This window comes from Loxodonta africana, chromosome 18 (genome assembly GCF_030014295.1).
Source record: "Loxodonta africana isolate mLoxAfr1 chromosome 18, mLoxAfr1.hap2, whole genome shotgun sequence".
Taxonomy (NCBI): domain Eukaryota; kingdom Metazoa; phylum Chordata; class Mammalia; order Proboscidea; family Elephantidae; genus Loxodonta; species Loxodonta africana.
Genome location: NC_087359.1, coordinates 28004107 through 28027808, shown reverse-complemented (window position 1 = coordinate 28027808; position 23702 = coordinate 28004107). Strand labels below are relative to the sequence as shown.

General features: G+C 42.6%; 1 protein-coding gene across 2 annotated transcripts in view; it reads right to left on the bottom strand.

Moving 5' to 3' along the window:
* Positions 1-23702, bottom strand: part of ERN1 (endoplasmic reticulum to nucleus signaling 1) — a 105306-nt gene that overhangs the window by 42445 nt on the left and 39159 nt on the right. For both annotated transcript variants that reach the window (XM_010597028.3, XM_023556996.2), the window contains exons 3-4: positions 2633-2666; positions 1752-1824 (exon numbers count right to left, since the gene is read on the bottom strand). In XM_010597028.3, coding sequence (XP_010595330.1) covers positions 1752-1824; positions 2633-2666 — 107 coding nt within the window. The remainder of the gene's footprint in view (positions 1-1751; positions 1825-2632; positions 2667-23702) is intronic.

Genomic DNA, 23702 nt, shown 5'->3' with positions numbered 1-23702 from the left:
ATGAATCCTGTGTTGGATGTATGTATTGTGAATACTTTGTGGCCTGCCTTTTATTTTTTAAATGGCTTCTCTTAGTGAAGAAGAGTTAATTTTAATATAATCCAATATATAAATTTTCTCCTTTATAGCTAGTAGTTTTAAAAAAAAAAAATTTTTTTTTTTTTTTTTAATCATGTTTAAGAAATCTTTACCTGCTCTAAGGTCAGGAAGATGTTCTATTTTTCTTTTTCCTTAAAGCTTTATTGTCTACATTTCCTATTTAGATCTGCCATCTATCAGGAACTGTTTTTTGGTTATGGTATGAGGTAGGAGTCAAGATATTTTTTTCCCTTGTGAAGAGTCCCATTGACTTATACCATTTACTGAAAAGTCCATCCTTTCCCACTGTACTACAGTGTCACATCTGTCATAAACAGGTGACCATAAGTATGGATCTGTCTCAACTCTTTTACCTGGGAAGCTTTTAAAAATCCTCACAGCCTAGATCAACTAAATTGTGACTTCTGGGATTGGGACCTATGTTCAGTATTTTTTAGAGTTCACCAGGTTACTATGGTTGAGAACCACTGGTCTGGATTCTCAGATGGAGGTCGGGATGGAATATCACATCCCTCTCTCCCAAGTGGACATATGCTGGGGGAATGGTACTTCAAAGTATATATCCCTCTATCCTCCCATTTGAGACTCATTAGTCAGAGTGAACCCTGTTACTAAAAGGAGTGTTAAATCATGTTCCAGTGTGTTGGCTGGGCCATGAGAATCTGCTGGTCTAGATCAGTGTTGCTGAACTCTGGTCCACATTTAAAAGTTCATCTAGACATGGTTTCAGGGGACATATAAGTCAAATGGCATAATAAAATCTGTTAAGAAAACATTCTGCAATCCACTTTGGAGAGCGGCATCTGGGTTCTTAAACGCTAACAAGCGGCCATCTAAGATGCATCAGTGGGTCTCAACCTACCTGGAGCAAAGGAGAATGAAGAACACCAAACACACAAGGTAATTATGAGCCAAGAGACAGAAAGGGCTACATAAAACAGAGTCTACATTAGCCTGAGACCAGAAGAACCAGATGGTGCCTGGCTACAACCGATGACTGCCCTGACAGGGAACACAACAGAGAGCCCCTGAGGGAGCAGGAGACCAGTGGGATGCAGACCCCAAATTCTCATAAAAAGACCAGACTTATTGGTCTGACTGAGACTAGAAGGACCCTGGTGGTCATGGTCCCCAGACCTTCTGTCAGCCCAAGACAGGAACCATTCCCAAAGCCAACTCTTCAGACAGGGATTGACTGGACTATGGGATAGAAAATGATACTGGGGAAGAATGAGCTTCTTGGATCAAGTAGACACATGAGACTATGTTGGCATCTCCTGTCTGAAGGGGAGATGAGAGGGTAGAGGGGGTCAGAAGCTAGCCGAATGGACAAGAAAAGAGAAAGTGGAGGGAAGGAATGTGCTGTCTCACTAGGGGGAGAGCAATTAGGAGTATATAGCAAGGTGTTTATAAATTTTTATATAAGAGTCTGACTTGATTTGTAAACTTTCACTTAAAGCACAATAAAAAATAAAAATAAAAGTTCGTCTAGAAAGCTTTGAAAATATATTGATGCCCAGACCCCACTCCAGACCACCTAATCAGAATTCTCAGAATTGTTAAAGCTTCCCAGTTGATCTTAATGCGCAGCCACAGTTGAGGACCACTGGTCTAGAACCCTCAGAGTGGACAAAGAAACTGAATACACCTACCGTCAGGCCTTCATTATTCTTGCCCCCAAGTGTATACAGGCTGCCATCATTGGGGTCTGGGAGGAATGCAGGCCTAGAGATTAAGCAATAAGTATCAATGATAAGTTACAGCGCAGGGGACAGAACAAAATATCAAAGCCACATGGTTAGGAGAGGTTGGAGGATTCTGTATAAGATGATTCCACCTACTGCTCTCTCTCACCTTAGCTACAGAACAACAGAATATCCCTGTGGTGGTGTATACCATACTTTTTAGGTGCTGTTGAGTTGGTTCCAACTCATAACGACCCTACGTACAACAGAACAAAACACTGCCGGGTTCTGTGCCATCCTCACAATCGTTGCTATGCTTGAGTCCATTGTTGCAGCCACCATGTCAATCCATCTCATTGAGGGTCTTCCTCTCTTTCACTGACTCTCTACTTTACCAAGCATGATGTCCTTCTCTTGGGACTGGTGTGTTCTACTTGGAATGCACCATCATTTGAGGCTCTTACAGGTGGTACCTCACTTGTTCTCTAACACATACATTCTAGCAACAGGTCACATCTTGGTTTCCTCTCCATGATGTAATACAGTCAAGAGGGAGAGAGCCAAACACTCTTAAGCCCTCCTGAGGTCTTTGGAAGTTTAAGCTCAAAACTTATGTTTCATCTCAGCATTTTTATTACCATCGGCCCCCCTCCTCCAAGGAACTGACCACACCTCTCCCCTCCAGAGACTTCCACCATAGCACCTGTAAGACTTCATATGTCTTACTCATTGTATTGTACCTTAAACGTATGCACCTATGTACTCCCAGCAACTAGCTTCAGTAATATTGACTGAATAAAATAGAAAACAAATTAAAGGGAGGTATTGAAGCAAATCAGAAAACTTACTCTTCAACATGTGTTGGAACCTGTAGGACTGGATCTGTGCAAAAAGACAACAACAAAGACATCATCAGACAGACTCTAAAACATCACAATTCCTAAAGGGCTTCCAGGACCAAGTCACAAGTGGTACCAATAACTTAGATTGACCTGCATGAGATAACGTAGGTGAAGTCACTTTAGAAACCACACATGCACAAAGACACTTGTGATTGTTGTTGAGACCAATAGAGAATTGAGAGCAGAATGGAACTTGCAAATCATAGAAGGATGGACCAGTCATAGCCCATGATGGATAAGGTATGTCAAGCCATGGGTCACAGTGTCATTATCTGATCCATCAGGCCTTTGAAAACCTAAACCATCACCTTGTCAGATACCTGGAGTGGTACCAGATCTTCCCATTAGGAAAAGTAAAACTATGGCTTAAGAATCGATTTTGTTGTTGATGAGAATCTGATTGGATGGTAAATGGATACACCCCTTTTAGGCAGTAATATGGTGATCCTAAAGCCTTTAAGTGTTTATTTCCTTGGATTCCCTTTGATCTATTCTATACCTATGAAATCTAGTTTCAAAATAATACAAGATACAGGAAACTACTTGTATACAAAGATGCTCATAGTTGCATTATAAATGACATAACTATTCAATAATATGGCTAATTTATAGAATGTCCACTTGGCAGAAAAGTAAGGCTTCTAAAAGGGCTTATTAGGCTTTAAAACATGTACAAATCGTCATGCTATTATATTTAGAAAAAACAGTGTTCTAATGCAACAATGTACTATGTAATGTATTAATGAATTACTGTAACTATGGGGAAATTCTTCAGTGCACACAGAAAAAACTAGATGGAATGACAAAAGGTTTACTATAAGTTATCTTTGTCAGAAGTGAAGATATTTATTCTTTTCTGCATTTCTCAAAATTTCTACAAGAGTAGGCATTACTTTTTCAATTGAAAAAATGCTTTTTCTCAAAGTCAATTTTATATTTACAGCAGTCAAAGATGGCAGAATTTCTCCCTCCCTAGATCTCCTGGGCACAAATCCAGGGGAAGTTCCTGATTCCTTGGGGAATGTGGTGTGCGTGTGGGGGGGGGGGGCACGCGCACGCATGAACACTGGGACAGCGGCTCTGTGCTACACATCTACAATCCACAGGCATGAGGCTGCACAGTAATGAGGTATTTCCAATGATAGAAACCCTGTGGCTATACATCCAGGCGGTATCAAGGCTGGGGAACAAGGATGGCAAACACCGTAATAAGACTGTATACAGAGTGACGGGGTCCACCGGCTCTCCTCATGATGACAGACAGCTACCCAGTACTCCTGGCCCTCGGGATCCTCAGAGGAAGGAAAGTCTTTCAAGCTTTATCGTCTGTTGACTTTGCTTTAACAGCCCAGCTCCCACGTGATGGCATACAGTGTTCACAACAGCAGAAGCACGCTTGCCATATGTGGTCTGTGGGCAGTAAACAAACAATTCACTAAACCAAAAACATTTTAGGAAGCAGAGGAGGAACTAGCAGTCAGTAAGCTTAGGTTTTCTCTCCATTAATCACCTCTCAGCACACTCTCACAAACAGACTGATGCAAGAGACAGGAAACAAAGGCACATGATGAGCGTCCAACTGAAACAGACAAGGCAAAGTGCGATTACAACCCAGTTACCTCAGCGCAGCCCTGAAGCATGCAAGCCAGGAAAAAGCAAGAATGCATATTCCAAAGAAAACACAGCAGTGAGGAAGGCATGCTGTTGATTCATTTCAGCCACCCTAAAGGTATCACAGATAAAGACAGATGAAGAGGACACCGCCAAATTCTAGCAGTTCACCAGAAACAAGACATGGAGACCAACATCACTTAGAATCCTGTTCATAGGCTTATCTTGGAGATATGTGTTTGCTCATTCACACAGACTCATCTTCAGACATTGAGGCTTCAGGTCCAAAAATGTGCCCTGCACCAACCAGAAAGGTTCCAGTTACGATACAGGACATTGCAGTAGATGGGGAAGTTCCTGGAACGACCTGTGTCTTAAAAAAAAAAAAAAACCAAGCCTGTTGCCGTCCAGTCGATTCCAATACATAGTGACCCTATAGGACAGAGTAGAACTACTCCATAAGGTTTCCAAGGAGTGCCTGGTAGATTCAAACTGCCAACCTTCTGATTCGCAGCCATATCTCTCAACCACTACTTCATCAGGTTTCTAAGAACCATGATTTTCTAGGCTTAAACCCAACAAATCAAACCCACTGCCACCAAATCGATTCTGACTCACAGGGACCCCGTAGGACTGAGTAGAACTGCCCCCCAGGATTTCCAAGGGTGTATTCTTTACGGAAACAGACTGCCACATCTTTCTCCCATGTATTGGCTGGTGGGTTTGAACCGCTGACCTTTCAGTTAGCAGCCGAGTGCTTAACCACAGTGCCACCAGGTCTCCTTTTTCTAGGCTAAGGAGGAGACGAACTCTAGTAGGAGGACCTGCTGTTTGTCTTAGCCTTCCCATCCACTCAGTGAAAATAAGATACCTGGAATAAACTTCTGCAAAGTTGTAGGGCAGGTAAAAGCACAGCTATTAAGTCAGTTCTCACAGAAACTTCTTGGCTTCTGAGGTTAAGGTAACAACGAACTATTCTGTAGATTTTTTCCTTAAAGAACCATTTAAATCGGAGATCTGCTTTAGCATACTATGTTAAAAAAAAAAAAAAAGGTATGGGGGAAGAGAGAAAACCAGAAATGGCAGACTGTTGACAACTGCTCAAGATGAGAAATGGGAATATTAGGGAGTTATTTTATCATCACTTTACATATGCTTGAAATTTGCCATAATAAAAAAGGCTCAAGATAAAAAAAAAATTGGAAAGCCAACAAAATAAAAACAAAAAAGCATCATCTGAAAACATGCAATAAAAGCCCAACATGAAAAAGTATCTGCTTTAGATTATAATAATGCAAACTGATATCAGACAAGATACTGGTTTAGCGGAAAAAAAAAAGTTTTCAGCCACGTGAAAAGAAACACTGGTGTAACTGTCAGGCCATAAACAAATACTGCTGCAAAATACACAGCTCTATCTATATGGAGACTGATAAGGATAAAAGCCAATCTCATGTAGCTGTTTTACTTCCGGGGGGCGGGGGGCGGGTGGCGGGGAAGAGGGTTACTTCGTAAGTGTAAAAATGGATGTTATTCAAGGTAAAGGTAGGATAATATAAGGTAAAGGTAAAGATATGAGAAGAGGGGGAATAAAAGCTAGAATCAATGTTTGCTCTCTCCAGGATTAACAAGGAAAGAAACAACCCTGCTCACTTCCCCCAGAACAGCCACTGGCCTCTCTCCATCCCCCTAGTGTGTCCTGCTCAGACCTGAACTGGCATGACCTTTAAACTTGGAGAAACCTGTAAGAACAGCTAGCCTGGATGAGGTTACAGGATGCTGTTGGTACCACTTTGTGCTAATCTGACTCTCCTTTTAAACAGAGACAGAAATGACTCAAAATAGATTTTCCTGTCTTTCCTTTGTCCAAATTCATAAAGGTAAAATCTTATACATCTCTATTTCCAAAAGAACGGAATTTTCATCTTTCCAAGGATAACTTTCTCACCTTTGTCCTTGATCCCACCCTCTTCCAGACTTTGTACCTCCGAGCTCTCCCTCTGTAACTGATAACCAGTTGCCCTCTAGTTGATTCTGACTCATGACAGCCCTATATGTAGCAGAGTAGGGTTGTCAGTGGCTGATTTTTCAAATGTAGATCACCAGGCCTTTCTTCCAATGTGCCTCCGGGTGAACTTGAACCTCCAACTTTTAGGTTAGCAGCCGAGTACATTAACCATTGTATAACCTAATGATTGCCTCTGCTCCCTTCTTGAGCTGTGGGCCTACTGTCTCGGTCCACCCACCCCAACAGCCCTGCCCCTTCTGCTCCTTCGTATCTACTAGGACTAGATCCCATGTGCCCAGATGCACCTCACAGTTGCCCCAAGCCACTCTCAGAGGCAGCCTCCCCTCACTGCCACTTCCCATACTATGGTTCACCCATCCCCCTTGAATCTCTCTACCTCTGAGCTACTGTGGCCCTAAACTGCCTGTTTTTTCTCCCTTCTCTCTCTAGACTCCCTCCCTCCTCCAACATACAGAAGAACACTTCCAGATTCTCCCTTCAGCCTCTCTTTTCTCTCAGGGAGCACACCCATCTCTATGCTTCAACCATAACCACACTGGGGAGACTCTAGGTCTTCATCTCCTGAGCTCTCTCTGGACCAACTGGAAGGTTCCACTGATTTCATATCAACATCTCAACCTTCACTTGTCCAAAGTCACGCCCTCCATCTTTTGCCCCAGTCAAGTCTACTCTTGGCTACCCTGTCTTGTTAGCAAAACCACAATACTCCTAGAAGATAACTAGCCCCAAACTACACTGTTGACACTTATTTCTCCCCAACATATCCAGTCCTTGCCAAATGGTGTGGTCTATTTCTATAATGATCATCATTCTGTTTCCTACTCCCAGCATTCCTTCGATACCATTAGAATCCCTCATCTTTCAAGACTTCCCTTTTCTCCTAGTCTAGATGTTCTTAGGAATCAGAAAAACCTAACCTCAAATCGCAGTTCTTCCAATTATCAGCTTAGTGACCTTAGCAAAGTTACTTAATCTCTCTGAGCCTCAATTTCTTCATCAGTAAAGGAAAAAAAAAGTAGATAACATTCACCTCATGGGGCATCTCTATGTGGGTTAAATATTTTATCATCAAGACTTTAAAAGTCAGTGCCTTGACACAGAGAAAAACGATCCTTTTAAAGATGTATATCAGATTGTGCTCCTCTGTCAGTCAAAATCCTTCAGTGGCTCCCTATCTCACTCAGTAAAGACTAATGTTCTTAGAGTGGCCTACAAATCCCATACAACCTTGCCCTCCCATTCCCTATCCCACCCCCCAAACAAACTCCCACTATTTTCCCTCTCACTCTAATCCAGCCATGCTGGCTTCCTTATATTCCTTGAATACCACCAAACTGGCTCCTACCTCATGGTCTTGGCATTGGCTTCCCTCTGCCAGTAATACTCCTCCCCCAGATGTCCACGTGGCATATTTTCTCATTTCCTCTAGGTCTTTGATCAAATGTTACCATCCATTTCAGAACGGTCTTCCCTGACCACCTCCTACCCCCTGGCATTTTCTACTTCTCTTCCTTGTTTAATTTTTCTCTGGGGTACTATGTATTTTAATTATTTAATGTCTGACTCTAACCACTGTAAGCTCTATGAGGGAGGGATTTATCTTTTGTTGTCTGTTATATCCTTAGATCTAAAACAATTCCTGGTGCAGTAGTAGGTGCTCAAAATATTTGTCAAATGGAGCAACCAATACACATTAATCTCCTTCCTACTTCCATTCTTGCCCAGTGTGGCTATCCATCACTGATCACTTCTAATAATCCAGCAGATATGCTCTGTCAACCTTCAAACCAGGATCTGTCTAGCAATCCCCTTTCCTCCACCTAGGCTGCTATATGAGCACTGCTGGAGAAAACCCCTACAATCATTTGTAGAGGTATCACCATATATCTATGCATAGCTGAGCCTCAAGTCATCAGGAGATAGTTTTATCTACTTCCTGGTTGGCCTCCTCCCCATTCTCCACAGGAGGTACTTCAAACCTTCACTCCTTGCCTCAAGGCCCCTTTCTCTCTGCAAATGACTTTGTCTCCTGTGTCACAGGGGAAATCAATGGGACAGGGTGAACACTCTGAAACTTCCCACCCTTCAACCTCCAAGTTTACCCAACTCCACCCTTCCCTTCACATCTCTACAAAACAACAATGCTTTCATCTTTGTGTTCCGCTCATATCTAGAGCCCCTAGATGGTACCCTGTCTCCGAGGATCTTCAACAATGCCCTTCTGATTGGCTAGCTTCTTCTGCTCTGCCTATAAACACACAAAACCGCTGGACTCCCCCTTCTCTCTTGCACTTGCTTTCTTTTCTCTCCTAAATGGATCTATTTTAAGTGTACAGTTTTATGAATCTTGACAAACATATATGCCCATGTAACCACCCTTGCAATCAATGTATCGAACATTCATGTCACCCCAAAATGTTTTCTCATGTCCGTTTAGAGTCAATACCTCCAACTCCCACTCCAGAAAACCACTAATACATTTGTTTTGTCTGCTCTAAAATCTCACAAATGGAATCATACAGTAGGGACTCTTTGTGTGTCTGGCTTTTTTCTCTGCGTAATTTTGTGTGTGTGTGTGTGGTTAAGAGCTTGGCAGCTAACCTAGAGGTTGGCAGTTCAAATCCAGCAGCTGCTCCTTGGAAACCCTATGGGGCAGTTCTACTCTGTCCTATAGGGTTGCTATGAGTCAGAATGAACTCGATGGCAATGGGTTTTTGGTTTTGTTATGTGTATCGCGGTTCAGGAGCCCTGGTGGGACAGTGGGTTAAGAACTCAGCTGCTAACCAGAAGGTCAGCTGTGTGAATCTACCAGCTGCTCCTTGGAAACCCCATGGGGAAGTTCTACTGTGTCCTGCAGGGTTGCTATAAGTCAGAATCCACTTGATGGCAATGGGTTTGATTTTTTTGTTTTGTTTATCACAGTTCAATCTTCTTCTATTGCTGAGTAGTATTTCACTGTATGAATATGCCACAATTAACTTATCCATTTACCTGTTGATGGACATTTCTGTTGTTTCCAGTTTTGGGCTATTATGAAAAAAGCTGTTATAAATATTTGTGTACAAGTCTTTATGTGGATCTATGTTTTCCTTTGTCTTCGGAAATTTCCTAGGAGTGGAATGGCTTAGTGATGTTTTTACATTTGACTACAAGAAAGTACCAAACAGTTCTCCCAAGTGGTTGTAATATTTTACATTCCCACCAGCAATGCATGAGAGCTACATTGGAGTTTCTAAAATACTGATTCCTAGGCCCTCCCTCCAGGAGGCTGATTCTGTAGGTACAGCCAGGAAATTTGCTTTCTAAACACGCTAGGTGATTCTGAGACTGAGCAATACTGGAAAACCATTGCTCTGCATCCCCTGTTCTACGTTCACACCTCTGTGCTTCCTTCCACTCCCTGTCCTCTGGCTCCCACCTTCAGAGTAAGATCAAAACTTCCACTGTCAAGTTCTGGTCACCAAATCTAACCAACATTTCCAAATCCTCCTCATCAGATATCCACTTGGCATTTGGCAATGTTCTCCCTGGGAGTCCATGCCCCTATCGCATTTCCAACTGCTTATCCAGTATCTCAACCACTGATGCCAGATCTCCTAGAACCTGCTCCTCCTTTTACATTCCCCAGATTGGCGGTTGGCCCCACTTCCAACCAGTCACACAATCTGGAAACTCAGAGGTGTCCTTGACTATCCCCTTCTCTTAATTCTCCCTCTATCCCATTCAATTAGATGCCGAGTTTTTAAGACATGACTTACTAAACATTTCTCCAAATCCATGTCTTCCTTTCCACCTCCTTTACCACCGCCTAAAGACAGTTACTACTTGTCCTTATCTCAGATCTCTGCTCCCTTGGATACTCTCTCTACCCTCTGCCTGTGGTGGCTTGATAAAGGCAAATCTGTTCATATCTTTTCCCCACACAAAATCCTATAATGTTTCCCCTCTACCTACTGAATATCTCCCATCTCTGTAGCTGAAGTCAGAGGTTCTCCAACTTTCTTGGTACATGGCACCCTTAACATCTCTGTAATTTTTTCATAGAGCCCTCAACCAAAAGAAGTATCTAACAGTTCCACTTACTAAATAGGTAGGGCCAAACAACTTAGTAAGTATTTAGGTCCTAACAACTTAGTAGCAATTTGAAAAGAAAAAATGCTACACATAAATGGACAGAAAATATTTCCTAAAAAAAAGAAAAGAAAAGATTTATTTCCTTCTCAAACAGCCAAAATTACTTACTCATGGGATATGTGTACCTCTTGGGAGCTGCACAATTTCTAAGCCTTATAATCAGATTGGACATGTCATCCTTATTACTGTTCCACATAGATTTTCACGTGGTATTTGAATACTGCAACCACCAAAAACTCAGCTTTGTAAAGAGATGACACCATTAAAAGCAATGCAGCTCAATCTAATGTAGAAACAGCAGCATGCTCAAGCTAGCAGTTCACATGGTTATTTGGTACTTGTTGAGTATCACCATGTTTCCCTCAAAAACGTAAAACAACTTGCAGTATCCCTGTGAGTTCTCTGTGGCACCCCCAGGGCCTCTTAGCACACAATTTTGGAACTGCAGGCCTAAGCATTCAAGGTCCTCCAAAACCTGGGCCCAATTCTTCTCCACTGTTATCTCTCTGGAAATCATGGTGGCATAGTGGTTAAGAGCTATGGCTGCTAACTAAAAGGTTGGCAGTTTGAACCCACCAGGTGCTCCTTGGAAACCCTATGAGGCAGTTAGTTCTACTCCGTCCTACAGGGTCGCTATGAGTCGGAATCGACTCGATGGCAATGGGTTTGTTTTTTTTTTTTTTTTTTGGTTTTCGTTATTACCTGTCAATCACACCTCTTCCCAACTCACCTCAAGCTTTCATGTTGGTCTCTGTGCTCACCATTACCTGACCCATCTCCATCTGTCTTAATCTGCTTATCCTTTGGGATCAGTTCAAATGTCCCTTTCTTCACGAAATCAAAAATTGACAGCCCACAGCACTTGGCAGGTACTTATGAGGTCCTCACTACATTTCTCAAGGGACAGGTACTTAGCTACATGTGTCCTCTCTGGTTCTCAAATATCTGGGGGGCTGTACTGAATTTTGAGCCCTTGGAGGGGCAAGGATCATGTATTTTGTTGATTGTAAAATATACGCAGAAAAGTGCATAAAGCTTATGCACAGTTTAATGAATAATCAGAGTGAACTCCTATGTAACTGCTGCCCAAGTCTTTGCTCCTCCATACTTAGTAGCTAATACTGTCTGCAGAATGAAAGCAAATCAATAATTTAAGATCTTCAATACTGAATGTGGAATAGTCATTCAAGTAAGTTTTACCTAATGAAAAGGACGCTTCCACACAGAACCCTACATGATAAAAGCTTTCAAGAGCTGTGCAGGCATAGAACTCTTGTTCACTCACATTTGAAACTTATTTACATTTACGGATAAAATGATACTGCATTTGCTTCAAAATAACAGAGGGGTTTCGGGAAGGGAGTGCCATATGTTGACCATTTTTGAAGTTGGATGCTGGGTCCATGAAGGTTTCATGATAGTATTCTCTTTTCTGCATGTTGAATTTTCTAAAATGAAAAAAAGTTGAAAAAAAAGAAGAAAAAAGAAGCAGCTAAGAAAAGCTTTTTAAGGAAAACCTTTCCAATAAGTTGAAACAAAAAGTCTGTTCTTTCACTCTCAACCATAGTATAAATTTTGAGAGCCTGATCCGACGAGCTTACAGGGTACAAAGAGGCTGAAGGGAAATCCACACTAAGAGTGTAAAGGCCCCTGTCAGTACCACGGCAAGCTTTCTTAAACAGGTTTATCAGAATTGATGATGGCAAGTGGGGAATATAAGGGTGGTAAGTCAGCCAAACAGAAAAAAATTATCTTTGATGAAGTCAACCAAAACTTAAATAATTGTTTCAAACCAGGGTGCAGGACTGACAGCGTTCTCTCAGGGGGTAGCTGTGGGCAGATTTTCTTCCACGTAGGCTGAAATAAGATCCCTTTGATTACAGAAGCCACAAGAACAAGTTGCTCATTTGACTGGAGCTCAAGGAACCTTACAAGATCATTCTCTTCCCCAGATGATCGTTGATATTTCTGGAACACACTGCTACTCCAGCGGTATCTAAATGAATGCTGGTTTCGCTGCCCTCCTCCACCTTACTCTTCTTTCTAAAGCACAGCCACCTATCTGACCCCTACACACCAGGCATTAACAACCAGCTTCCCTCTTGGCTGGAAGACTTCTTCAGGTACAAGTAAGAAGTCATGACGCAGTCAGAAATTCTCCAAACCAGCCCCTTCCATGACCTTCCGCAAATGCACTGTGTGAGCACGCATGTCTGTCTCCTAGCCCGGCACCTCTAGTACGAATTTAAAATGTCCTGGGTTGGCCTTTCAAAAGGTATTTAAGGATCAAAAAACCACAAATGAAGGCCCAGCTGTTCTACGCTTCTTGTAAGCATCCTTGTATGCCAAATATTCAAAGGCCTCTTTCTTTCCTTTTTTTTTTTTGTCTTTTAAGAAGGAGGCTGTCAACCCAACTAATAGTAATTATCTGTTGAGATTTACCACACACATCTCAAACACAAATGTCAGACATCTACTATCAGCTTGGCTCTCTGTTAAGTGCTGTGTAGGATAAACAGAAGCCTGCAGTTTGGCTTATAGAGCTAATATATATGAAATAGTGTATAATGAGAGCTAATATATATGAAATAGTGTATAATGAACTGGTAAAGTGTATGCTATATACCACAGGTACTACAGGATTTCCCAGGGGAGGCAATCAGTGAAGGCTGGAATGTTCAGGGAGAAAAAGACTTCACAAAGATGACTGACCCAGAGTAAGAGGATGAAAAGACAATACGAGTGAAGAACCATTGCCTTGTTTGTGGCAATGAAGACAAGCTGGACAAGTGTGAAGCATTTCTGCTGAGGAGCAGTACAAATAAGGTTGGACAGCAGGCAGTGAGACTGTGCAGAAGAATGTCTTGAAAATGTTACCATATGGTGTAGTGGGCACTAAGGACCAACTGGAGGCTTCTGAGAAAAAAAGAAATGTGATAACAAGCCCCGTGGATGGAAGGTTAGACAGTCAGGCGTCAGGGTACAAAGCAGACAAGAAAGAATCACAAAGGATCATGAGGAAGGTGATGCAGTAATACAAGTAAGAGAGGCCTGAGCCACAGAAGGGGCAGAAGTGGGGGATGGGTAGTCAGTAAACAGGATGGGAAAAAAAAAATCAGTAAGACTTATTCTCGACCAGATAAAGGAAGTGGGGGGAAAAAAATGAGTTAAAGATAACATGGAGATTTTAATCCTAGCTGACAGCTAACAATGAAACTAGAAAGGTGCAGTCTGAATGCAGTATAAACAACTGCCATTTCCTCAAGAATATGTTTAAAGCTCTAATGCCCAGTTTTATAGAAATTATTGGCAGAAACAAAGCCATTGGTGGCACAGTGGTTGAGCAGTCAGCTGCTAACCGAAAGGGTGGCAGTTCCAACCCACCAGCCACTCCACAGGAGAAAGATGTGGCAGTCTGCTTCCGTAAAGATCACAGCCTTAGAAACTATGAGGCAGTTCTACTCTGTCCTACAGGGATGCTATGAGTTGGAATCAACTCAATGGCAGTGAGTTTTGGGTTTTGGTTACCTCAAAACTTAAGTCTCTCAAAAATGTTTCCTGCATTTAAGTGACCCAATTAGGGAATATTTCTTTCTCCCCCGTGGCAGCTCATTCCTTCCCTCACAGGAAAGGTGCTTCATTAATCTAAACCTTAAACCTCCATTAACATTTTTAGGTCCAAATTGTAAGGTAGAAAGTCTCAAATATTCCTCAAAGTTTGGTTTTTATGAGTAGAGTATCTTAAAATAGATACCTAATAGAAAGCTCCTCAAATTCTAAATCTCATCAGAACTGGAAAAAGAGATGACAAGTTCCATCAGAGGTAATCTCTGCAGGTCACAAAATGTCATGTTTGACAAAGGCGAGCAAGTGAAAGTACCAAAGTAATCCGAAAAACTGCCCGTACGAAAGGTGGCTGAATTCTACTATGCTCTTTATCCTCTTCACTTTGGGAGAAGTAACTCAGACCTAAAAGTGTGCACTGAATGTTGTAATCAATAATGAAGGAATTAAAGTGGAGGGATAAGACAGTTCAATGATATGGCCTCACTTCAAGTGCCTCTCAGGATGGAATAACTTCACAGAATTCATTCTCAGGCTATAGGAGTTCCATCAAACCACACAGACACCCACAGATGAACAAAAGGACAAATAACTAAGTTACAGCCAAAAAAGTTGCTTTATCTAGGTACTTCAACAATCACAACTGGATTCCAATACATACCAAATAATTCTGCAAACGATACCCCCTCAGAGTTGAAATCTACAGTTCCAATCTACCAGCCACTCCTTGGAAACTCTATGGGACAGTTCTACTCTGTCCTATACGGTCGCTATGAGTCGGAATTGACTTGATGGTAATGGGTTATGGTTATAGTATGGCAACTGAGACTTAGGAGAGCCCTGCCCAAAATGGCGGAGGTACTACTTTGAACCAAATCTCCCACATGACGGAGGAAAGTGAGTGAGGGTAGAGATGAACAAGATTGGAGACAAGTTGGTACTTGTTGAAGCTGAGTGATGGGTACATGGGGTTCATGATATATTTTACATTTGGGTATGTTAAACATTTTCCATGATAAAAAGTAAAATACATTAAATTGGAACACAACGGAGCTGTAAAAAATGAATCAGATCTATACATGCTGATGGGTAATAAAAAAAAGGTGCAGAACAAGTATGTATATGGCATATTTCATACCAAACTATATGCTTGCATATAAACAGACTATTTCTGGAATGAAATGAAGAAGCTATACTACAATAGTGGTTACCTTCATAGATAGAGCCTTTCTCAACCTTTATGTTATTTGAGTTTTCTTTCTTTTGTTTTTTTAACAATGTGTTTTATTACTTTTTCAGTAAAAAAGGCTAATTAAAATAATAAATTCCTTAAAAGATAAAATATTTAAAGCAGAAAAAAAAAGGTAAAATACAATACAAAAGAGAAAGAGAGAACCCACATCTGTAAGATACTCAAAAGCAGAAACAGGCCTCTCTCATAAAACTTAATTTTCAGCTTGCCAAAGCAATGGTGAGGAAATGAATGCTTTTCTGGTGCCTAAGCAATAAAGTGGAAAGGTAGATGATGCATATTCTCAGCCTGGAAAATTTCTCAAGAGAAAATAAGACTAAAACAATTAACAAAGCGTCATCATTTTTCACAAATTCCTCTCGTCATGGTTCCATCGTGCCTCTGAAGACAAATCTCTACCTCCTCCTGAGGAACACACACACTGCCTCAGAGGCAGGAGAGCGAAGAGTAGTGAGAAACTCACGGTCACAAACTAGAACCTGCCGTGGCCTTGACACGAGTGGCAGACAACACATCCTGAGAAGGCAAAGTCAAGTCTCATGTGTTTCTCAGGGCTTCCCAAAGACACCCAGTCAGGAGGGTTAGGTGCCTCAGACCCTCACTGAGCACCTCCTGGCTGTCAGGCTCTGGGAGTGCGAGACCCCATCCTCAAGGAGTTGGGAATCCAGTAGGAAGACAAATGTAAATAAAAATTCACAGCACAAGCAGGAAACACCATAACAGAAGCTTCAACAGTGTCTCCAAGCCCCAGAGGAGGAAGAGCTCTCCCTGCTTGCGGGTGTCAAGAAGGTGACCTGTAAGGGGTCTTAGCAAAAGAACAGGAGCCTGCCAACGTTGCAGGCTGCCAGGGGCAGGATGTGGAGTCGAAGCATGAGGCCTCTGAGGCCTCGTAAGGAGTTATGTGGCTGCAGCAAGGGTACCTGCCAGTGAAGCTAAGGGAGCTGAGGCTGTAGACGTGGGTGAAAGCCAGACAGTGAAGGGCCTTGGATGCCATGCTAAGAAGCTTAGATCTGACCCAGTGGACCAGTAATTCTTAATCTAACCATGGTGAAGGACAGCTGTTTAAAATTTTCAATCTATCATGGAGAAGGCTTACTCCTTGTATACATCTCTCCTCATGGTCAGGTAGCAACGGTGCAGAGACTGGCACAGGTAGGCAGACCTGACTGTGAGCAGCACTGCGGTAGACAAGACTGAGAGTGTTTAATCAGGGCTGCAGCAGTGCCCGATTATTCTTTTTAGAGGCTGTCTCTGACAGCAGTGTGATGGGTGAACTGAAGGACTAATAGATAGGGAGGGTGGCAACTGGGTTGGGTGGTGGTTGGGCAGGGTGGCAGACAGGAAGGGTGCTGCATTAGTCTAGGAAACTGGTATCAAGAGCCTAAGACATTGCCGAGGCTGCTTATATTACAACCAAACACCTCATGGGATTTGGTTCCTTGGTTTGGAGGTTTAGGGCCATGGTTTCATGGGATATCCCAGTTAACTGGCCTAATAGGATGTTTAGTGCTTCTGTTCTACCTCCTAGTTCATTGTGTAGTTTGTGGGTCTTAAAAGCTTGCAAGTGGCCATTTAAGGCACAACAACTGGTCTCTATTTGCCTGGGGCAACAGAGTAAGAAGGACAGTCAGGAATCGGAGGAGGAAATGGAATGTGTGGCTAACTGCCTCCATGAACATCTGCCTCCTTTGCTATGAGACCAGAAGAACTGCATGGTGCCTGGCTGCCATTACTGAACATTTTGATCAAAGACTCTATAGGAGAATCCTGATCAAAAGGAGGAAAATGCAGAACAGAATTTCAAATTATCATGGACTCTAGGCTTCCCAGAACCATGAAGATTGCATAAATCCCTGAAACAGCTACCCTGAGATACTCTTTAAATATCACCTGAAGTCTTCTTAAAACCAAACAATAGTTTAGCTTAACCAGTAAAAAAAAATAATGCCTGCCTTGAGCATTACGCTCTTTTAAGAACTATATGGGAACAAACTGACAACAGCAACTTGAAAGATTAGATAGGAACCTTAGGGGACAGTGAGTTTATGTTAACGGGGGAGGAACAACTCAGGAAAGGAGGGTGAGAATGGTTGCACAACTTGAAGAATGTAATCATCGTCACCAAATTATAGATGAAGAAACTGTCTGTGTATGTTTTGTTGTGTATATTCTCAACAACAGCAAAAGAAATAAAATTAAAAAAAAAAAGAGCCTAAGCCATTGGCGACGGGGCAGAGAGGAATCAGATTCGAGAGATCCTTTTTAAGTCTCCCAGACAGGACTCAGTAACCAACTGTCCCTAAACGGGGAAGGAGGGGAGGATCACTCCAGTTTCTAGACTGGCTGGGCCAGGACTCCCTTAGCACAGCTGGGCCAGGACTCCCTTAGCACAGCGGGTAAGTATGGGAAGAGGCATGCATTTAGAAAGGGAACCACAAAGAACTAATTTTCTTCTGAGGAGTTCCAATGACACAATGGTAAAATGCTCGGCTGCTAACTAAAAGGTTGGCGGTTTGAACCCATCAGTGGCTCTGCAGGAGAAAAAGCTTGGCTATCTGCTCCTGTAAAGATTACAGCCTAGGAACCCCTATGGGGCAGTTCTACTCTGTCCTATAGGGTTGCTATGAGATGGGATCGACTCGATGGCACACAACAATTTTGTTCGAAACTACCCCTCGTCAGAAATCTTCAATATTGACCATTCAAAGGACATCTCAGGAGTCTGGGCCCATGTGGGTAGAACGCTAGTCAAGTCACACATTTAGCCTATCAGTATTAGTATAAAGTGGTTCTGAATTAGGCCCAGTCCTTCACGCCTACCATGAGAAAGGAGATAAAAAAGAACGGGGATAGGATTGCTAGAGAATAATCTGTAATTTGATGAAGATTTGAGTGTCAAAAAGCAACATCGATATTTCAAGGTAAGTGCAAAAAGCCACAAACCAGCCCTGCCAATATTAAAATAGTCCTTTCAATTCCACCAAGCCAAAGCAAGCTTTATAAAGCTAATCTCAAACAAAACATGATAGCAACTTTCTCACTTAAGCTTAAAGTGCAGAAATAAAACACACTCAACCATTTTCGTAGGTGAAATTTCAGAGAAAGACAGACGGTGATGTTGGCTACACTTAGAAAATCACAGCTTAGAAAGATCACACCTAAAGTAAAATGTCAGAACTCAAATTAGTTTCTGAAAATAAACAAAACCCATCTTCTATAGTTGGTGCAGTTTGCAGCTTTGCTATAAGAAACCTCCGTTTCTGGGAAGAGTAACACATGTTGTGTTGAGGAACAAAACCACCTGCCAAAACCACTTTGTGGAAAGAAGAAAAAACACTCCCAGTTTGTTGGCTCCTGAAAAAAGTAAACAGTTAAGAAACCATGAAGTGGAGTAACAACTATATATGCTGAAGAGCCCCAGTTTGACCAGAGCAAAAGGGCAAAAGCTCTCTTTGTTATGCGTTAACGTGCTTGGCTGCTAACTGAAAGGCTGGTAGTTCCAGTCCATCTAGAGGGGCCTTAGAAGAAAGGTCTGGTGATCTACTTCCAGAAAATCAGCTATTGAAAACCCTGTGGAACACAGTTCTACTCCGACATATATGGGATTGCATGAGTCGGAGTCGACTCAATGGCAGCTAGTTTTTGGTTTATGAGGCAAAGGTATCTGTCTGCATCAGCAAGCTTCTTCCATTGTACTCTGGTTCCCCCACTGGCACTAAGGCCCATGACAGCATCCTATCTGCCTGGACTGGTGCAGTAGCCTCCTGACTGGTCTCCCAGCTTTCCCCTTGCTCTATCAGTTTATTCTCAGCTCAGCACCTGCTAAGCCAATTAAAGTAGAGGCCAAGGCATGTCACTTCTCTGCTTGGATTCCTCCAGTGGTTTCAAAAGACACAAAGTCCATACACTGGTGACAAACCCTAGATCAGCGGTCTCCATGGTGTGGGGCCAGCTCGCCAGGGAGTCCTCAGGAAGCCTGAGAGGGCATCTCCTGGTGGTCACAGTACCGGCACCAAGTGGGAGGCCAGGGACGTTAGGCAGTTCCACACAACCGAGGATCACCCCGCAACTGCACGCCTGTCTTTAATAATTACCCACGCCTATACCTGTTTTTTTTGTCTTGGAAGAAGTACAGCCAGAATGCTCCTTAGAAACAAGGACGACAAGACTACATCTCACATACTCTGGACATGTTGTCAGAAGGGATCAGCACCGGGAGAAGGACATTGTCTTAGTCATCTAGTGCTATCATAACAGAAATACCACAAGTGGATGGCTTTAACAAAGAGAAATTTATTTCCTCACAGTCTAGTAGGTTACAAGTCCAAATTCAGGGCGTCGGCTCCAGGGGAAGGCTTTCTCTCTGTCGGCTCTGGAGGAAGGTCCTTGTCTTCAATCTTCCCCTGGTTGAGGAGCTTCTCGGGCAGAAGGACCCCAAGTCCAAAGGACGTACTCTACTCCTGGTGCTGCTTTCTTGGTGGTATGAGGTCCCCAACTCTCTGCTTGCTTCCCTTTTCTTTTTATCTCTTGAGAAATAAAAGGTGGTGCAGGCCACGCCCTCGGGAAGCTCCCTTTACACTGGATCACAGATGCGACCTGGGTAAGGGTGCTGTTACAATCCCACCCTAATCCTTTTAACATAAAATTACGATCACAAAATGGAGGACAACCACAGAATACTGGGAATCATGACCTAACCAAGTTGATACACATATTTTTGGGGGGACATAATTCAATCCATGACAAACATCATGCTTGGTAAAGTAGAGGGTCAGCGAAAAAGAGGAAGACCCTCAATAAGATGGATTGATACAGTGGCTGCAACAATGGGCTTAAGCGTAACAATGATTGTGAGGACGGTGCAGGACTCGGCAGTATTTCATTCTGTCGTACATAAGGTCACTACGAGTCGGGACCAACTCGATGGCACCTAACAACAACAACACCTGTTTTGAGCCCTGGTGGTGCAGTGGTTAGTGCTTAGCTGCTAACCAAAACGTAGGCAGTTCGAACCCACCAGCCACTCTGTGGGAGAAAGATGTGGCAATCTGCTTCTGTAAAGATTATAGCCTTGGAAACCCTATGAGGGCAGTTCTACTCTGTCCTATAGGGTCACTATGAGTCGGAATCGACTGAACAGGACACAACAATAACACCTGTCTTATATATATGCACAAAAGTACTTTTGGCATAACTTCATTCTCTGAAATGTAACTACTGTAGGAATCAGTTAAGATTGTACTTTTTTTGTTTGGAATGTTACCAAGAACTGTTCATCATCTTGGACCTCTGGTTCCCATGGGTAATACTGCCTGTGGCCATTGTACTCTGCATCTGTGTCAGTCCATGTTAGCAGGCACGACATTCAGTGACATTCACTGACTCTGCTCATGGGTGGGTGTTATCTTGTGTTTAAGCATTTACATGTTAAGCTACCAAAATGGGATTAAAAATGACTTTCCTAATATTTCAGTTATAGATTACCACTGGGTAATACATTTATTTTTATTTTTTTGCAATTGTGTATGTAGGTAGTTTACCATCTATAAATTTCATTAGAGGATAGTAGTGGAGACATTTCTGTAATAAACATTAATGTAAAGGGGGTGTTGGATCCCTCCTGTCCTACATGATTGGCCCCTACTGTCTCTCTGAGCTCATCTCCTATGACTCTCCCCACTCCCCAGCTTAATCCACTCCAGCCTCCCCGAAATCACATACTCTTCCTCAACCATGCCAGGGACGCTCCCACCTCAGGGCCTTTGCCCCTGCTCTGCCTTCTGTCTCGTCCCTGGGTGGTGCAAACGTGCACAGCTGGTAAACAAAGGGTAGAAGGTTTGAGTCCACCAAGTGGCACCTTGGAAGAAAGGCCTGGTGATCTACATCCAAAAAATCAGCCATTGAAAACCGTAGGGAGCATAGTTCTACTCTGACACACATGGGGTTGCCATGAGTCAGAATTGCCACAACGGCTACTGGTTTTATGCCTTCTGTTTAGAAAACCCTCTTGCCTCTGTTAGGTCTGTGCTCAAATGATGCCTTCTCAGTGGGGTCTTCTGTATTTAAAACTCAAGTCCCCTGCCCAACCTGGCATTTCCCATGCCACTTCCCTGGCTTATTTTCTCCATAGCTCTTAATGCTACTAAATTATTTCAGACATTTCCTCACTAGAATGAAATCTCTATATTGGCGAGGATTTTGTCTGCTTTGTTTACTTGCTGTATCCTCAGGGCCTAGCACAGTATCTGGATACCTTTATAATCTACCCACATACAGTCAACCCTCTGTATCCACGGGTTCTGCATCCACGGATTCAACCAACCACAGATCTAAAATATTTGAAAAAAAAATCTTACACTGTTGCTGACGTGTACTGTATAGTTAGTCCTACAACGGTTTCCTCTGTACTAAACAGGTACAGACTTTTTTCCTTGTCATTATTCCCTAAACGATACAGTATAACAATTATTTACATAGCATTAGGTATTATAAGTAATCTAGAGATGATTTAAAGTATATGGTAGGATGTGAGTAGGTTATATGCAAATACGCCATATTATATAAGGGACTTGAACATTCTTGGATTTTGGTATCCAAGGGGGTCCTGGAACCAATACCCCTTGGATACTGAGGGACAACTGTGTTAATAGTTTAGAAAAAAACAAAACAAAACCCAATGCTGTCAGGTCAATTCTGAATTTAGAAATATCAGCAACTCTGAATTTGGAAATATCAATTTTGAAATCTTTCATTATAATTGCCGGATTAAGATTAAATAGAAAAGTCAGGGTCTCTCTTCATTACTATCTTTAATCTTTGTGTAGAAACACAAATTGAGGTTACTGGTATCCATGGCTGAATTTAACTAAAATAAACCAGTTTATTCTTAGAAAAACAATGAGACTTAGAACATACTGACTACTACTTGAAATAATTCTTCCTTTAAGTGTCTTTTAACTCCTCCTCCTTAATCAGTGCTGGATTCTACTGATGCTACTTCTGGCACCCCTCTCATCCTTCACACCCTTCCCTCCTCCCCTCCCCTCTGCAGGTTCGCCTCACTCTCACTGGCCTTCCTGCCTCTAGTTGTCCCACACACTGCCGCTGGGTTAATCTCCTGAAAGCAGGGTCCCTCTTGGGCAGCCCCCAAGATCAATCACATTGATGGCTCCCAACTTTCTGTTCAATAAAGTACAAATGCCTCAGTGCTACTTTAAGGCTCAATATACCCTTCTGGCCCTCCCGTTTTCTACCTCCAAAGCATCCCTAAGCTCCTGCTGAATGGGAACCAGTCTCTGGACCAGTCTCTCACTGACACCTGGGCTCCCCAGCCTCCCTGCCTTTGCCCATCCAGCTGTTACTCTTTGGAATGTTCCTTTCTTGGGCTCACTCCCAACCTAAACTCCATTCGTCCACCCAGGCTCACCTTCAACTGCTTTATGAGCCTTTCTTGCCCCTCCAGACAGATGTATGCTCGCAGCACGTTACCTCTACTTCTCAGGTGTCACAATACTCTGCTCTGTGTTGAAGTTCTGTGTCCCTGTCTTTTCTATCAGATTCAGAAGCAAGGACTGTCTTTTTTGTCCTTGTGTCCCACGCACTATCTTTCACAGACAAGGCTCTCTAACTACTTACTAAAGTGAGTAAAAAAAAGAGGCAAATTTCTTAAGCTCTAATTTACAGGAGAGAACAGATCGGTTCTTATGTTTACATGGCTAAGCAACAAACAATGCAGGACACAGCTATGCCAGACACAGCCAAGGCTACTCGTAGAAATTAAGCCTTGAAGGTCAGCTTAAAACAATACACACAGGAAAAAACAAAGGAGAAGAATGAAGTGGGGCAAAGATTCCCTGGCGAAGAATACAGAAACTGAGGGACGAGCCCTAAAATTCAACAGCGAAATGTTTATCTCAGGCCTTCTGTGGCTTATTGATTTTCATATTTGGACAAGATTTTTGTCTTTGGACAAAACAGGAAATTCTGCGAAGTAAAGAACTCTGCTTTTATTTAAAAACATTAAACATGAAGGGGAGACAGTACAGGCAACCTTCTTGAGGCCTCCAAGGCAACACCAAAGTCTGGCTCTCGAATCTTCCTGTCGCCAGCCACTCACTCCTCAGAGGGCTGGTCTTTTCGGTTGCTTAAAGTTCTTCCTGGTCCAAGCTGGGCCCACACAAGTAAAGCAGGAGGGCCTGTGGTACCCGACTACCAACATCTACAAATGGCAACCAAGCTTGTTGCTGAACTGACGAGACTATGCATGGCCTTCTGACATATGCCAATATTTTTCCATCTAGAATACTGTTTTGGAACTTTTTATTAAGGAGAGAAAAACATTTGCTGTGCTCCTGAAAAAAATGAGTCACAGGCAAGTGACAGAAGAGAACAGACTGGTCAGACGTTAATGAAGGACCAAATGAGAG